At 40.8% G+C, this 18,223-nt stretch overlaps 1 protein-coding gene across 2 annotated transcripts in view; it reads right to left on the reverse strand.

Moving 5' to 3' along the window:
* Positions 1-18,223, reverse strand: part of vps35 (VPS35 retromer complex component) — a 52,326-nt gene that overhangs the window by 24,538 nt on the left and 9,565 nt on the right. For both annotated transcript variants that reach the window (XM_077000844.1, XM_077000925.1), the window contains exons 7-14: positions 14,643-14,726; positions 14,235-14,344; positions 14,012-14,108; positions 13,453-13,601; positions 11,337-11,544; positions 9,874-10,029; positions 5,603-5,725; positions 4,699-4,878 (exon numbers count right to left, since the gene is read on the reverse strand). In XM_077000844.1, the coding sequence (XP_076856959.1) occupies positions 4,699-4,878; positions 5,603-5,725; positions 9,874-10,029; positions 11,337-11,544; positions 13,453-13,601; positions 14,012-14,108; positions 14,235-14,344; positions 14,643-14,726 (1,107 nt within the window). The remainder of the gene's footprint in view (positions 1-4,698; positions 4,879-5,602; positions 5,726-9,873; positions 10,030-11,336; positions 11,545-13,452; positions 13,602-14,011; positions 14,109-14,234; positions 14,345-14,642; positions 14,727-18,223) is intronic.

Consider the following 18,223-nt stretch of genomic DNA (forward strand, 5'->3'; position numbering starts at 1 on the left):
CCCAACACGTTTGCTTCATCTGAGCTTCATAACCGAGCCATGTCTCGGCATAAGGGTGATCTGGTGTTGGTTTCCCCTCCACAAAATGATAAGAGCAGACGTATGGGTGGATATTTTAAATTTAGCGCCTTCAGCCTTATACGCAGGTCCTCTTCTTTGGAAGCCCGGTTACCTCATCAGTTCTGAGGGAGACACACTGCTACACCTTCGTGTGTTTACAAGCAGCGAGCCGCTAACACTTTTAAAACCGGCGTAGTGGAAAACGGGAGACTAGCGGCATGAAGTATCTGTGCTGTTGTGATTGTACTTTGAGTCTCGTTGGTGAGACGCTTCTGTCACACGTTTTGGAATAAACCACATACGAGGTGCAGCAAAGGCACCGCAGACCACTGAGGGAGCTTCAAAACTACTGACACTGTCTGTTCTCTTCTTCCTAAAGATGAGCGCAGGTCAGTGGCGTTGTAACGAGTGTTAATAACGAAGTTTATACACTTTTCACATAGAAAACAACAGTTGCGTACATAACAGAGCTCGTAGTGTGCTCCAAACGTGACAAAGTCCTGAAGCATATCACGCCATATGTTTATATCAAAGTTAAGTTTGTGCTTGTTTTTTTTTTTACTTAATTTGTGTCCATTTTACATCCGCCCCGCTAATAATTTACACTCCCCCCCCTACACTTGGCCACCTCTGCTCTAACTGAACATATTATGCTAGTCATATTGTGTTTGTTGTCGTTTTGCTTGTAATCGAACACAAAGTTCGAACACAAAGTCAACCAATATGGCCCCGCCCGGCGTTGTCAGGAAAATAGCGTGAATACTGTTAGATCTTAGCGCAGCTTTTGATACTGTAGACCACAGCATTTTGCTGGATAGACTAGAAAACACGGTAGGTATTAAAGGAGTTGGACTCTCCTGGTTTAGATCATATTTGACCGACCGCTTCCAATGTGTAAGTATTAATAATAAAACCTCTAAATCTGTGCAGGTTAAATATGGACAGTCCTAGGACCACTTCTATTCACACTGTACATGTTACCCTTAGGCGAGATTATGCATAAGCACGACATCAGTTTCCACTCCTACGCAGATGACACTCAGCTATATTTATCGGCAAAACCCGATGATTTAGGCGTAAACAGTAAAATCGAGAAATGTGTAGAAGTGATAAAACATTGGATGGCGTGTAACTTTCTAGCACTAAATCCCGATAAAACGGAACTAATAAAAGTTGGGTCTAGGGCTGCGAGAGACAAGATACATAATGTAGCATTGAATCTACATTCTTTTACTATAACCTCCAGTGCAGAGATAAAGAACTTAGGTGTCACAATAGACCCAAATCTCGTTCGATACACACATTAATAATATAACTAGGGTAGCGTACTTTCACTTGCGCAACATTGCTAAAATTAGAAACATATTAAATGTAAGTGATGCGGAAAAACTAATCCATGCATTCATATCCTCTCGTTTAGATTATTGCAACAGTCTCCTGGCTGGATGTTCTGGTAAATCGATAAACTCCAGCTGGTTCAGAACGCAGCAGCACGAGTTTTAACAAAAACTAAAAAGTTTGATCACATTAGTCCTGTACTATCATCATTACACTGGCTGCCAATTAGATTCCGTATTGACTATAAAATACTTTTATTAACATATAAAACACTGCACAGCTTAGCTCCAGACTATCTTGGTGAACTTATTGAACAATATAACCCAGCACGTTCTCAATGTTTAAATCTCGACTAAAAACCTATCTGTTTACTTTGGCCTTTGAATAATCTGTTACATATTTACCACATCACGTATCTTTTCTCCGAGGTTCACCTGGGGAGTATTGCAGTCGGAGCCTACAATACCAGCATCACTGCTCTGACACCATATGTGGGACACCATATTAGCCTAGCCAGTCTCCTGACCTCAATCCCATAGAAAATCTTTGGAGAGAGCTGAAGCTTCGCATTTCCAAATGTATGCCTAAAAACCTTAAGGATTTGGAGATGATTTGCAGAGAGGAGTGGGCCAAAATTACTCCTGAAGTGTGTGCAAACCTTATAAAAACTATAAGAAACGTCTGATTGCTGTGCTTGCCAACAAGGGTTTTGCTACCAAGTATTAAATTATGTTTTACTAGGGGATCAAATACTTATTTCCCTCAATGAAATGCAAGTTGTGTTTTATTTCTCATTTCATGTAATTTTCTCCATTTTTCTTTTGATATTCTATGCAGTACTGCAGAAGCGCCCCCTAGTGGGCCCGCCAGCGTGCCCAGCTCCTAAATTGCGTTAAACATATTAAACATTGATGGATCTCCAAACAAAAGCGATGAATTCAAAATTTCCTATCCCATCTCCATGCCTACCAAGTTTTAGCAGTCTACATGCAGCCGATCGTGAGATATCCGGCTTTGAAGTTGGTGATGAAAGCGCCCCCCCGCACGGCGGTTTCCAAACATATCCGTTTAAAAAACATATTTATGAAGTGAAATGACTTAATGTTTTGTCACCTAAAAACTGTTTACTAACAAGGCTTCAAATTAAGACCTTAACATGGTAGATCCAATGTGGTTAAATACCTTAATTTGCTTGCTCACTTCGCTGCAAAATTGTGCGTAATCCACTTCCTGGATGAGACGCTCCGCGAAGAGGTTCCGCTTTAAAATGCGTCGTTTTTATTGGTCTAGAAGGGGGTAGTGACTTTGAGTGACAGTTTTTAGCACCTCTTCCCGGCGAGGTGTGAAAGGGGGGTGGGTCATCCAATAAGCCGACTGAGACCAGCTGGCGCCTTAGAAGTGATTGATAGCTGTTCTATCCAATAGTTTACTTCAAGCTGAAACGAACCAGCCCTCACATGATTGGTGAAGTTTATTTGAAACCGAAGTGCCGGAACGATGGCTAATGATTTCCGTTGTAGTTTTGCTAACCTACTAGCCTAAGCCAACCTAAGCCAAGCTCCCCAGAACACACATAAATGACTCTGTTCAGCGAAACTGAAGCATTCGTGGATTATTTTGTTAGTTTTTTGATCACGGATACTTTTGAACATCACAGAAAATAAAAGGATTACTTTTGATGGAATATATGCCCAGTTTTCGGGTACCGCGCCGAACCCGGAAGTAAGCCTGACCCACCGCTATGACGCAATATGACGGACTCGTGAGTAAAAATGAACAATTTTACATACGAGAATTCCTACTAAATTCCTACTAAATATATAATCTAATACTAAACATTAGATTATAAACAGTATTAGAGCATTTAAGTACTGGAGTACTCAGTATCGTGTAGGATGCTAGCATAGTTGGCTACGTTGGCTTTTCGGACTATCTTGGACATAAATATAACATAACGTTCATAATATAACAAATTACTTCGTTGGAATTTTCTGGTCTTTCTGTGAGATGTGCAACGTTGTTGTTTGTATTAGCTCCTCCGTTTCGTGTAAGGAATTAGTTAGCATGTTAGCTTAGTTGGCTAAGGGTGTGTACCAGGTGTGGCATATTTGGACATGGGTGTGGTGAGCCTTGGACCTTGGAACAAAGCTGAATAACTTTTCAATACTTGCATGGAATTGCTCCATTTTTTCTATGTTGTCAGAAAAGACCCTAGTGAATTATATTTTATATTCTAGAACCTGATTTGAATAACTATGTGAATATACATACTGGTAAAGTTCAAGTTCAAGCTTTTTTTTGTTCTTCTGTAATAGAAGCTCTCAAATAAAACCAAAATTATGGAAATATAAGCCTGGAGATGAATCAATATGTTGGCCCAACTGTCTACTTCAGTTTGAGCCCTGAATGATCATTTTCCTATATGGAAGTGTTCAGTTCCCGTATAGTGCTGGGCAATGGGCAGCTGGGCCATGTTGATCACTGTAGTGCTCTCCTAGCTATTTGTACTCTATCTGCCACTGAGCAGTTGCTGTACCATGTCGAGATGCAGTACGTCAGCACACTCTCAATGACAAACTGGTAGTAGGACACCAGCAGCTTCTCCTCAAGGTTGTTCTTCCTGAGAATTCTTCTTCACGTGGTGTTGGTGGCCCAGGAGAGGTCTTCAGAGATGTGTGTCCCCAGGAATATAAAGGAAGGGGCTCTTTCCACACATTCCCCATTTATGAAGAGTGGTGTGGGGTCTGCGCCTTTCCTCCAGAAGTCATAGACCAGTTATTTAGTTTTGCAGGAGTTTAGGGAGAGATTGTTCTCCACACACCACTTAGTTAGACCCAGGACCTCTTCGCTGTATGCAGTCTCATCTCCTCTGGAGACGAGGACTCAACACGCAACCCTGTGGAACTCCAGTGCTGACTGTAACACTGGACTGATGGCGGCCTAATCTGACAGACTAGGTGTGATCTGTCAAAAAGTCTTTGACCCAGATGCAGGTGGGTTGGGAAAGTCCAGATGACTCTGTTAACAGCAGACCTACAGTCTATAAATAAAGTCCTCACATAGCTCCCCTGGTGTTCCAGGTGTGCAAGTGCTGTGAGTAGTGCCGTGGTGATGGCATAAACTATAGACTCCTGAACAAGCTGTTCAAACACATGCCTGTTTAACTACCTATACTGGCAAGTTTTTCAAAAACGATGCAGGATGCCCTGAGGACAAACTGCCCAGGAGTCCTAACGTCCCAGTGGTTTTAAGCACAATTCTTTCATGACTTCGCCAGGGGCTGGAAGCACACCACAGTACCTGAGACATGAACTCGTAGGCCACCGTTTCGTGGTTCTCAAAGCCGATCTCCCCGGCTGCTAGTGCCCCCTGGAGGAACAGCCTGAGTGGTAACTCGGCCAACTCCGCCTTTATAAGTGCGCTGATGGTCTGGTGGGCGAAAGAAAAGATCTTCTGACACTTCTTCTCCCATTTATCGTCCTGACGGTGCAAAGAAAGAAAGAAAGAGAGAGAGAGATAAACATTTAATGGACAGCCTTTTCTTTTTCAATTTTTTTTTATAAACTCGGAGCCAAAAAAGGGAACATTTTTGTAAGGTTATGCCGTTTTTATCACTAGATGTACACTGTGCTCACTGAATGACTCAGTACTATTATTTTGGCTATATCTAGAATTTTGGATAAAAGATAAATAAGGAAAGGTAAATTTCTCGTGTGGTTCAAACTGCTAAAACTTTATTAAAACTTTAATTCTAACCTTATTATTTAAACATTATTCATAAACAGCTTTTATGTCTGCCGAACCTATGAGGCAGAATTGAGATTTAAAGCCAAAATGTCCAATTCAGTCTCGTTACATGAGCTCAGCCAACACAAACGGAGGTGTCCAGCAAATCTCCAGTCAGCTGGGTCAGCAGGCGTCTGACTCCAAGACATCTGACACACCAACAAGTGAACCTCACACGTGAAAGCAGTCAAAGCACCCAAAATAATGTGTGACTTCACTCTGGACTGTCATCCAGGAGGAAGAGTACATCAGACAGGGCAGCATCATCGATTATTGAAACGTCACAGAGTGATAATGGTAGTCTACTAGAATATGCCTGTTTAGAGTATAACTTTGGAATTAGGCAGGAGAGGTGAGTGTGATGGTGTCAAAGAGGGAGAGGGGTAGAGAGGGAAAGAGAGAGAGGAAGGGCACATACTGAGGAGGAGTTGTCTTTGTATCGGAAGGCAAGCTGATAAGCGGCGAAGACCAGAGGGGGGAGCGTGTAGCGGATCCTCTGATTACCGCCGGCGCCGAAGTGTTTCCTGGCTGTGTTTAAGATCTACAGGAGGCACAAAATGAAGAAAATAAGGGACGCATCTGAGTAATTCACAGCTCTGAAACAGCACGACTGCCCGTGTGCATATCTGCTCATATGAAGGATTCAATATTCATTACATACTAATTAGACCCACTCCAGGGCTTGTGTTGCCAAACTACATATCCTACGTATCTAGGATAATTTTTACAAATATTTCATTAAGAGAGATTTGTCAACACACCTAGGCTAATAGAAAACACACTTCAGATAATTGGAAGAGCAGTGCGAGACAGACGTGTACGATTCAGAGATGAGGGCCATGACTTTGTCAGTGTCGGAACTCTCACAAGCACGCTGGCCCATTAGCATTCTGACAGCAGTTCAAAGACTGAAATCACACAACAAGAACATATCAAATATAGTTTCCTATTCTGGCTTTGTGGTGCAGTCTGCACTGATGACACCATCAGGACGAGGACGTTAGAACAGAACAGCTATTTCTGCTGAGAGATTATTTCAGTCTGCTGATCCTCCGTCAACAGCATCTTCATTAAACGGCCACTACACGGGCCTTGAAAAACTGACATTAGAGCAGGGGTGTCACTCATTTTCACCGCGGCCCACATCAGCATAAAATCGTTGTCCACACTTATAAATGTAACTAATTCTTAATGTTAAATAACTCTGAATTTATTACTTATTCAAGTTACAAATATTACATATATATTTGCATAGATGTAAAAAAAAAATGTTTGCTTGTTGCTTTATTATAAAATAAATCCTTTTAATTTATGTTATGAAACCCACATTATTCCATCAATCAACAATCAAACTACCCAAGTGAATAAAGAAAAATAACATGAAAGATATCACATTTGCTTTGTTCAAAACTTGAAATATCAAATAACTGTGAAAATATGCAATTGTAATTCAAAAACGCTCCCTCTGAAAAAGACTGAAGTGTGGCGATTTATTCAGCCACAACAAAGCTAGCTTTTACTGCCGCTTTGTTTGTGGTTTCCGCCAAGACATTCTGTTGCGATCGCAGTTTGCCTTTTAATTCTTTGGCAATTTGTTGTTTTTGATGCCTAATTTTGGCACTTAGCTCCGTGTTTGGTCTGAAAATGTTGAGGTAGATTGTACTTTTTGACAACCGCCATCCGCCACAACTGACAACCACCACTTCATAACACAAAAGACATACAGGTATTTCTCCTTGAAGCACAAACGTATTCACTTATTTCTCTGTATTACACGTAATGGCAAAATCGCATCGATATGGAAATACTACAGTGTCCTTTCACTTTGCAGATAACAAAATTGTGAGAAATGTAGTTTTTTGGTGACTGCATGTTTTTGACTTTCTTTTGGACAATTAGACTTTTTAAGCTCTCGCGGGCCACATAAAAGAACGTGGCTGGTAGGGGTGTCACGATTCTGATATTTAATCGAAATCGATAGAAATTATGTCACGATCTCGAGTCAAAAAGAGGATCGACGATCCCTCCCTCTAAGCTACGCAAGCACCCACACTACGTAAAGTAGAGCCTGGTTTATACTTGACGCGTCGTAAGCAGTGCGAGGGTCCGCCCGGCGAAAATGATGTACTCGCGGTTGTGCACCTCTCGAATTTTGTAACTTCTTGCGCGAACCAAGTCATGTTTGCTGGGCTCATACACCTTCACAAGGTGGAATTAAAACACTTGTACGTCACTTTCAAGGTCCATTTCAATAATTCCCAGCACATTAAACCTAATTAAGTTAAATATTTATACATATACTCATATATGCAATATATGATTCAAAATAATTCGCTTTTTATTTTTATTTTTTCATTATTTAATGGTTGTTTATATTCAAAACACCCAATCTTAACGTCTTCACGTCCTCTCATGTTTCGTCCTGGAATTACAAGAGGCTTGTATTTGGTAACGTAATACAAGAGAAGTGTTCAGTCAGACAGCTATTTGTTATGAAACGAAGTAGTTACAATTTCAAGCATTTTCAAGTACTTTAGCCTAAATTCCAGCACTTTTCAAACTTGGAACACAATGCAACATTAAAATTCAAGGATTCAAAGCTTTATTGTCATATCCACAGTAAGGAGCAAGCTTCTCTGTACAATGAAATTTCTACTTTGCTGTCCGCCATGGATGTAATAATGTAAATAAAATAAGATATAAAAAGAATAAAATAAAAGAATTATGGAAATCTAAAAACAAAGTGCAATGTGCAATGGTGGGATACACAAGTAATAAATATATTGCAGTAGTCTGTAATGTAGTGCAAATGAAGAAAAAAAAAAGAGTTTGTGGGGTAGAAATAAGCTCAGCTGTTCGTCAGGTAAATGTTTTATTATTTATTTTGTTGCACATTGCTGCTACCAAAAAAAGCCACTAGATAGCAGGTACCCTCTGTGACCTCTCATTTTTGTTATTATTATTTGTTTGTTTTTGCCGATTTCCACTGAGAACAAGATTGTTACACTTATCTTAATTAAATTATTTAAATTTGACCATTAGTGCCTAATGTGGTGTATTACAGATCACTTGTATCACTTTGCATCACTTATATCAAACCCACCTTTTAAAAGATATTGTAAATTTCAAACCAATCTAACCAATGACTGACCATAGACTAATCTAAAACTGGCATAGGCCTCTCTGCTGTAAATCGAGAATCGAATCGAGACCCTAAAATTGGAAATACAATCGAATCGAGTGTTTAGATGAATCGTGACACCCCTAGTGGCCACATTAGGCTTGCGGGCCTCGAGTTTGACACCTGTGCATTAGAGCATCACGTCTCATAGTCCTTGTCACAAGAGTCATGGTATTGTTGCAGAGGGATGTGAAACAGAGCTTGCATAACTCGGATTCAGTTGTGCATTAATTCTACTATTCTCCATACAAATTCTGATACAATGGCAAAAAATAAACCAATAGAATGAATAGAATAGTTTTTTTTTCAGCAAAAAGGTTCGATTTAGTTACCAATCACACCAAATTATTTTATACACACACAGATTCGCAAAACAGCTCAAAGAAAACCAGTGTTGCTGTACACACAGTCTGCTAATAGCCTATTAATATTATAAGCAGGGAGGCAGAGTAAACTGCGTTTATGTTTGTTTAAATATGATTTTTTAGGACTTCATCACTACTGCAGTGCTAGCCTTAGCAAACAAACATTAGCCATTTGTGAACATTGTGTGCCAAGCATGTTATGAGATACCCCCGTCTCATGTACAAACAATAATGGTATTTCAGATTAATAAACAATAACACCACTGTTTCAGGTTAATAAACAATAATGCTAACGTTTCAGTTTAATAAATAACACTAAAGTTTCAGTAGGGTGAGCAGACTTTTTTGAGACTTATATCCAGGAATTGCAAATGACCGGGATTTTTTTTTTTTACTAGAGCAGGGGTACTCAACTGGCGGACCGCGGACCGCGGTCCAGATCCGGACCCGAACGCAGTCCTGTCCGGACCCAATCTCATTCCTGATTAACTGGATACGGACCAAAAAAAAAACCGGAGCATTTATTTCAGGGCTATTGACAAAACACTCCGTCACGAGTGTTCCGTTCGCTTAATTAAATTTGTGGTTTTTCCACCCTTAGTGACAAATGTTTTCAGACACTGTTTACATAATGGCATTGCGATGTCCAGTATTTGACATACACAATTTTTTTTAACTAGTCGCAGCGGACCTGTTGCTTCTCGTGCTACTGCCCAAGACAATCCTTGTATTTTCGTTGATGGTGTTGTTGTTTTATTGCTCTTGGCTTATTAGCATGTAGGCTTATTATGTGGCCCTCGTGTGGTCTGGGAGACCTGTGAAACCTTCAGGACCACAGGAAACCAGAACTGTAATGTTTTCAAAACATTGGCATCAACTTGGCACTGAAGAATCAGTTCTTGTGACATCTCTAATCTCAAGATCCTAATTAACTCTCAGTTTCAGTGAAAGGTACTCTGCCTAGATATCCATAAGAAGAAAATTAGGAACTCAAATATAGGAACACTAAATTGCTAGAGCTTTAAAATTTGTATAAAAAAAAAACTTGTTACTGCAAAAAGTAACAATAAACCTATAAAACAATCGACCTATAAAAACTAATTCAGTGTAAGTGGAGATTTAAGGTCAAAGGTTAGCACCAACCAAGTACTGCTGATCAGGGTCGTCCGAGTGCAGGAGGTGGATGAAACGGCCCACTAGGCTCTGCTCCTCAGCAAAGTCCTCTGGGTCCGGATCCTCTGAAGGCTGGTCTGGCTGATCCTGGATCAGTGTGGACACCAGGTTCAGGATCGCATCCACCTGCAGAGTGATTGAAAGGTGGTCAACAAACTGTAGAAAGACAGACAGCAGGCTGTCTACCTGCAAACAGAAAGACAGACAGGATGTCATCTACCTGCATACAGAGAGAGACAGAGAGGAGGACGTCTATCTACTAACAGAGAGAGACAGACAGGAGGCTGTCTACCTGCATGGAGAGTGAGAGACATAGGAGGCTGTCTACCTGCATACAGAGACAGACATACAGGAAGCTCTCTACCTGTATACATATCATCAACTGAAAGGGACAGAGAGAGATGGAGAGAATGGAGGACAGAAATGCGAATGGGAGTGCACAAATGATTATCTGAGTTTGGTCTGTGCCATTCACATCCTAATAAACACCATTATATGGTCCACATGTTGAGGCTGTAGTTGGGTAAAAACAACATCCACCTTACATCATTCACCCAGAACCATCTCTCACCACACTGCTGACTCTAAAAAGCCAAATTAGAATGAAACAAAAATAGAAGAATAGAAAACACACCCCAACACACACACACCCCCACACATGATACAAGATGTTTCAGATAGAGATCTTTCATCAGCTGAAGAAGTAAGAACTTCTGATTTAGGAAAGCCAAAGTAATTGGAATTAATTGAATTAATGTTCTGATCTAAACATCTACTGTTTCAAACAAACTGGCTTCTAGAATTTCAGAGGCACTTTGGACAATTGTCCTGTCCGAAATGTCTCATTTCTCTGGAAGCCTTGCAGACTTCACTATAATTCTACTGTCTGTCACTTTATCTGTCCGTCTCTCTCCGCCCAATTTCCCCACTTCAAATCTTTTTTCTTTCCCCCCCTTGTTATACCATTTTGAGAGTCAAAAACAGCGACTCTAGTATCGACTGAACATGTAGAACAAAAACCTTGAACTGGCCCTTCCCTCCAGTCATTCAATCCTACCTCTTACAAAAAGTCTGAGGTAAAGAAAGTGTGTGATTGGGAGCAGGTATTTACAAAAGCCAAGGATGGTTCTGCATTATGGCAGGCGAGTGAAATCAATATCTTCTTCTTTCCTGGTAATGGAAGCTCATGGGTGGCCAAACACTCATCTGAGTCACTACTGACATTTCTACACCTGACACACACACACACAAAAAAAACCTGGCCCTTTGATACTATAACCACTATATACATACATACTGGTGTGTGGGCGAGACACTGCCACCCCGTACTAGCATATGGTAGAGACACCACCACCCACGTCATTTACACAACTCGAAAAGAATAATAAAATGTTTAAGCTGTTGCTAAGAACAACACAGAAATGGAGGTATACCTGCTCCTGGGCCACAATGGTGGTGTTATAATCCAGGGTGTTGCTGAGGACGTAGCAGCTCATGCTCTTGCGTGACTCATAATCGAAGTATTCGAACAGTGGGGGGAAGTGTTTCAGCTGCAGCACCGTGAGAACATTGTTGTACGTGTCCACAGGAATCTTCAGCAGTCTGGTGAGCTCCTTGGACACAGCACTGCTGGTTGCAATGCTGCAAAAACAGGCCTGAATGAAATCTCAGTCGGACTCAAACCTGAAGTCAAAAGTTTTTTTTGGTCCAGGTTTGCCGTTATGTGCAATAGCCAAAACTACCATTTAAAAGACTTGTGTTTTCAACAGAAAAGTGGCTTGGATTTTGCTCAACAACAACAGATTACCATCTACACCACCAAGGCCAAGGTGAGTGTGGACAATGTTAAACAATCAGATGATGATTTTATGTTTTAGTCCAAGTGGGTGGCCATCCTCAAGCCCTGCATGCCATTTTCTGTCCCAATATTCTGTGCCTCTCAGAACGAATCAATTCATGGCTTCATGTGTTTGTTTCATGTGGCTTTGTGTGGTTCTTCGTGTCATGACTATGGTGTAATATGTTCCCTCATATTAAATAAAAGAATATAATCCAAGGAAAATTGATCATAATTATTTGAAAAGTACTGAAAACTTTGTGTGACCTTTTATCTGCCTAACTGCTGGACTAAATCTGTAGAAGGACATGTGTATTTATAATGTATATTAGGAAGTTTTCCCTGCTCCAGGGGACTTGTTCTCTGGGGGCCTGGACATCTGTACAGCTGCTTTGTGACAGGGACTCAATTTCTTCAATAAATGTCTAATATTTATTATTATTATTATACATGTCTAATATTTGTTATTGTTATAAATGTCCAATATTTACACCTGGATGGTTATTAATGTAAAAGTTTATCCAGAGGTTTAAACCATCTTCTGTACATTCTATACTAGAGTATATATATATATTTTGCATTTGGATTCTTTGTAAGGGGTGTATAATTTGCTGTAAAATTGTATGAATTCATTGTTTATTTCTTTGAACTAGCAGGAAAGGCCATGAGTGGGTGACTGGCTATAGCGTGGGTGAGTGACAGGCTGCAGTGTGGGTGACTGCATGCCTTTCCTGCTGGGTTCATTATGATTTGTATAACTGATTTATTTAGTCATGTCAGGATCATGTCCGAGTGTCTAGAGTTGTTTTTTTGGTCACGGTGCTGCTAATCTGTGATTCTGTCCTTTTGAGCTTTTTTTGCTCATGATTTTTTTGCCAAGTTTCTTTCATTCTTTTGTATGAAGAACAGAATGCAATTTACCCTTATTATTATTATTATCTCCCCAGTGGCATATCTGGGCTCCTTGTTTACGCATCATTCACCTACAGTCACTCTCCTACAATCGTTCAGAAATGTCAGATTTTTAATAGTATTCAGTCATTTTCGAGCCTCCTTACATTCTTCCATCAGTGCATACGGAATTAAGAAAACCAATTTAGGAAAAAATGCAATAGACAAATCAAAGCACCTCAAACAAAGACAGGCACTTTGTAGTGGGGTGTTAACAGACCCTAGACCTTTAAGGAGTTATACACATGTCGTTCTATAGGACTCCAAAACTCTGTTCACTTCACAGCTTTAAATACTGAAGACAACTGAATGTCTGAACTTCCATTAAAAAGTACAGTGGTGTGTTTTGTTCAATGTATGACATTTCAAAAGGCACATTTAAAAAAGACAAAAAAAAGAGGAAAAGAAAAAACCTTTATAAATGGCAGACGACCTTTAGCCTGTGTGCAAACCTCTCCCTATAATCAAAGACAAGCAGGACTGAGCCTTTTTAACTTTTTGCTAGTTGGCGGGAGTGAAAGGTAAGAAGTGTGACCTTCCTCTATAAATAGTGGTTTTACATACTAATTTTCTTAGCTTCACAGAGCACTCTTGTTGACATGTTCAGTAACCCATTCAAGAGAAAATAAGAGAAATGGTAGCAGCACAAAGTCAGAGTGTTAGAGTTTAGAAGAGGAATATTCTAGAGGAGGAATGTTCTGAGATGAAAAGATGATAATTTTTAAGTGTTAAAGACCATGCGACAGGACGGAGCTACTCACTGCTCCAAATTGAGTTTGTTGAAGATCTCCACAGTGCTCTCCAAGACCTTGTCCACATAGTCAACACGATCAGGGTAGCACTTCATGGCCAGGTTAATGAGGGAGACCTGCAGGGAGACTACATCCTCCGAGGGCATGTCCTGACGGGACTGAAACAAAACAAACAACAAATAACAAGCAATGTGAAGTAGGATTTATATTAAACAAAGCATCTTGAACCTGCCACTGTCTCTTGAAAACACTCGGTCCATGACAGTCCATGAAAATGCACCATGACTGGTTTAGTTCCAGAGGTGGTCTAATGTCAAAACACACTGTACATACAATCTGCATATCTGCCAATCAACTGTAAACTGAAATTACAGATTTTAATCCTCTATAAAGCTGCGTCTGTAAAACGAGATCAACAAACCACGTTAAACTCTAGTTAGTATCTTTCTGAGGGCAGACCACAGTGCTATTGAAGCCAGATGAAGGCAGGAAAAGTGCTGCTTGTTGCTGACCTGTTTGACCTTCTACTCCCATTACACAGACAGAAAGTCACAAGTGTCAAACACACCTGAATAACCGTAGCAACCTGCTGCGAGAAAATGTCAAATAGTTTTATCTCAGCAGGAATTCCAGGTCCATCTTCTCTGTGGGCAAATAGGGCCAACCTAGAGCGCAATCCCAAACAAGCCTGTGAGACTCCCACAGACAAAAATATTAAAAGCCTGTTTGAAACAGGCAGCAATACTAAGTGTGCGGGTGTACAGGACACCTGTCTAAGGTACTTGTTTTACCTGTCTATAAGTGCGATAATGATGTTTTTCACATTGACATGCTGGTGGAGTTCAGCACATGCACGGAGGAAGGGGTTCAGAGTCTGGAGGTGGAATTCATCTGGGAAGACCTATAAAAGAACAGGAGAAAATATACACAACACAGTAAGTCTGCAAGGAGGGCTCACACAGACACAACTGCACACAGAAATGCATACACACACACACTTTCAATTATATTCCAAAAGCACTTAACAACAAAAAGTATCTTCCTCCCCACATATATCACAGCTCTGGTGTGGGCAAGTGCCTAAAGTAATTATAGAGAACATAGACCAATGGGGAAATCGCAGTGAAAATAAAATCACACTGAAATTATGTTGCGAGGAAAGGAGGCAGGGGAGAGTTTAGCAGCTTTCAGGGCTGTACCTGTATAATGCACTCCATGAGGTACTCCTGTGCCAGAGAATCTCTGCAATTCACCACCTGCTCCAACACTCCAGGCAGCACAACCTGAAGGGACCCAGGGTACACATTTAGGGTTAGGCTTAAATCCACAGTAGGGCTGGGTGATATGAACCAAAAATAATATAACAATATTTTTAGCTTCTTCCCATAAGGTAATAACAAAATGGTACTTCAGAGTCAAAGCTTAATGTCCCAAATGTCACACAGGCACATTTATTGAGGGCGTACTCACACTAGGCTCTGCGATCCGGGCCCGGGCACGGTTGCCTGCCGAAGCACGGTTCGTTTGGCTAGTGTGAGCGCTCCAACCGTGCCCGGGCCCGGATCAGTTAACCGTGCTCGGGCCCGCTTTGAAGAGGTGGGCCAGGGCACGATTCATGTGGACTCGGGCACGGTTCGCTTCTAGTGTGAGCGCTATCCGTGCCCGGGCCCGCTTGGTGCCTCGTCTGATTGGTTCATTTCGCTGGAACTCAAACATGACATCAGTGATGCGACGCTCACGTTAAACAGTCATAGCGGCAAAGCGATTAGCAGACAATCGTTGTGTTAAATGATCGATAAATCTGTGCTTGCACCGTGTTTCTGCACTCCCAAAACGACTCCAAAAATACAATAAAAAGAGAATCATGAGCTCTATAGTGTTGTGCGAGCGCGCTTTTTTTTCCAAATAAAGCGGCGTTGTGATGACGTAAGCGTGCTCGGGCCGGGTTGCTGAAGCGAGTGTGAGTGCAGGCCAGCGGGGGAGTGGGGAGGGGGGATAACCGGGCCCCAGCACGGATCCAGCAAACCGTGCCTAGTGTGAGTACGCCCTGACATTCAGCGTTCTCTATACATAGGCAATTCTTAGATAGATTACATATGCTGCCTACTGAGAGACCTTAATCTGTCTGAATTTTAATTCAGAATCTAATTGTTCCTTAGCCGGCAATCTCATGATGAAATTTTCAAATGTGCTCTGCTGTTTCTAGAATATTCAAGAAACATTTTACCACATAACAATTATTTGACCGTTCAGGCTAGATTGTGTCCAAAATTTTTTTTAGTTTTATACACAGAGCAGTTAGCATTTATGCTAGCGGAGTTTGAAGCCTCAAAAACTACTGTCGTTGACAACCAGCTAGTTTGCTAACAAACTTCTTAGCATAACAAGTAGCATATCTAATGCGATAATTAAAATTGTGATGAACAGGAAGAGCTGAAACAGAGGCAACAGTGTTGAAAAGACCCACAGACTATATCGATATAAACTATATTCTCATCTTGTAGCTTGTATGAAAATATATTGCCATTTCTTAAAATCTTGATACATCACCCAGTCCTAACCCAGACACATCCCAGAGTACACATTTAGGGTTGGACCCAGAGTACACATTTAGGCAAGCTCTTCCTCCATAGTTCATAATCACTGCAGCTGTGTATGAGGGTCAGCTTTTCAGGTTCATTCATTATAAATCATATGATGGGCTCTGTTGTAGCAGTCATACTGATGACCTTTGTCAGCGGATCAGAGCGAGCATAATTACAATGCTGTGATCCCTGTAATTTATCTGTGGGACGTCATAGCTCCCCTACACACTGCTGGCAGCTCCAACTGATTTCCTTTATGTCGTATATAACAATGCAGACCATTTCCACAGTCAATCTCCACAAAGCTCAGCCTCAAATCTAACAACACACATACAGTGCAAGCAGCTATTTCTGATCATCAAAAAGAAATGTTGTATTTGTGAATGTTCTGGCTGTGAAAGTGAAATTGCAATTATGTTTTATAATAATTAAGAGCTTTTAAAATATATTGTAAATGTAAAACTACCGGTATTACCTGCATTCTGAGAAATTCGGTTTTACAATTAAACCAGGGGTTAACAAATACATACAATAAGTGCAGCTATTCCTGATTACTGACTGCAGTTTGTTGTGTGAAGTTCACATTTATAGCCACCATTAAACAACAATAAAATTTAATTCTGGAAGCCTCAATCAAAGCCTTTTTCCTTCAGCATACAGTAAGAAAATCAGGCATGAAAATGGGTCAGGGGTTAAAAAGGTGAGAAGACCGGGGGGCGGGGCATGTGACGTCATGGGTATACGGCGACACGGGGGGGGGGGGGGGGGGGGGGGGGTGGCTGCTGGTGTACAGGGATACAGCGACAGGTGATGCCAAATATTACGGAGCCCGTAAGGTGACATCATGTAAAAAATATAATAACGCGTGGCCACGACTTACTAATGCGTGCGAACGAGATAATTAACGCGTGTGAACAAGATAATTAAGTATTACTTTATATAAAGCCAGGTTTACCTTCCTTGGGCAGTCAGTTCGCGAACATCCCTGGGATCTGCTTGCTTTGCTGTGAAAAAATAAACTTTGTTGCCGCGTGTGAAAGGCGACATTAGTATCTCGTTCCCATGCGTTAATAAGTCGTGGCCACGCGTTATTATTTTTTTTACATGATGTTCGTAAAATATAGTAAAATCCATAAAAAAATTTTTTTTTTGACTATCTTGTCAATGGATTCAATGTATGGAGCCAGATCCGTAAACGCAAGAAGCCGCTTTCGCCATTCCAGATGGCTCAGTCAAAACCTTTACGTCTTAATGAACCAATAAATACATCAGCGGCGAAAATGAGTGTAAAAATACCAGGGTTCACGTGTTTTTATTTTCTAACATGGGTTAAAGCACAGGGTAGACTCAAACGACAAGCGTTTACAACTTCATCTTCAACCTTTTCACCCCTGGCGCGAATGTCCTCACACGTCCCTGGATTCACCAGTTACAACTACAGACACACTAGAAAAAAAATCTTGTTTCTTATTTGATGTCACCGTTAACTACACGGGGTTGACGCGAACTTAATAGGGCCATCTATCTACCTATTTATCACAAGAGCTTGTGGCTAGATCTGACAGTGTTCAACGCTGTAGCGAACGGCAGTAACTTTGTTTTACCGCAAAATATGAAAACGATTGAAACCATTAATAACCCAATTAAATCCACTGGGAAATGTACGATCTGGTAAATGTAGTGGTAAATGTACGATCTGATAAATGTAGTGGTAAATGTACGATCTGGTAAATGTAGTGGTAAATGTACGATCTGGTAAATGTAGTGGTAAATGTATGATCTGGTAAATGTACGATCTGACGATCTGGTAAATGTAGTGGTAAATGTATGATCTGGTAAATGTACGATCTGGTAAATGTAGTGGTAAATGTAGTGGTAAATGTAGTGGTAAATGTATGATCTGGTAAATGTAGTGGTAAATGTATGATCTGGTAAATGTAGTGGTAAATGTATGATCTGGTAAATGTAGTGGTAAATGTACGATCTGGTAAATGTAGTGGTAAATGTACGATCTGGTAAATGTAGTGGTAAATGTACGATCTGGTAAATGTAGTGGTAAATGTACGATCTGGTAAATGTAGTGGTAAATGTACGATCTGGTAAATGTAGTGGTAAATGTACGCTCTTCTGCCTTGTCCCCGGTGTAGCACTAGGTCCTGCTTCTCGTCCCGCTTAGCAGTAAATGAATAACATGA

The sequence above is a fragment of the Brachyhypopomus gauderio genome, chromosome 1, assembly GCF_052324685.1.
Source record: "Brachyhypopomus gauderio isolate BG-103 chromosome 1, BGAUD_0.2, whole genome shotgun sequence".
Classification (NCBI taxonomy): Eukaryota; Metazoa; Chordata; class Actinopteri; order Gymnotiformes; family Hypopomidae; genus Brachyhypopomus; species Brachyhypopomus gauderio.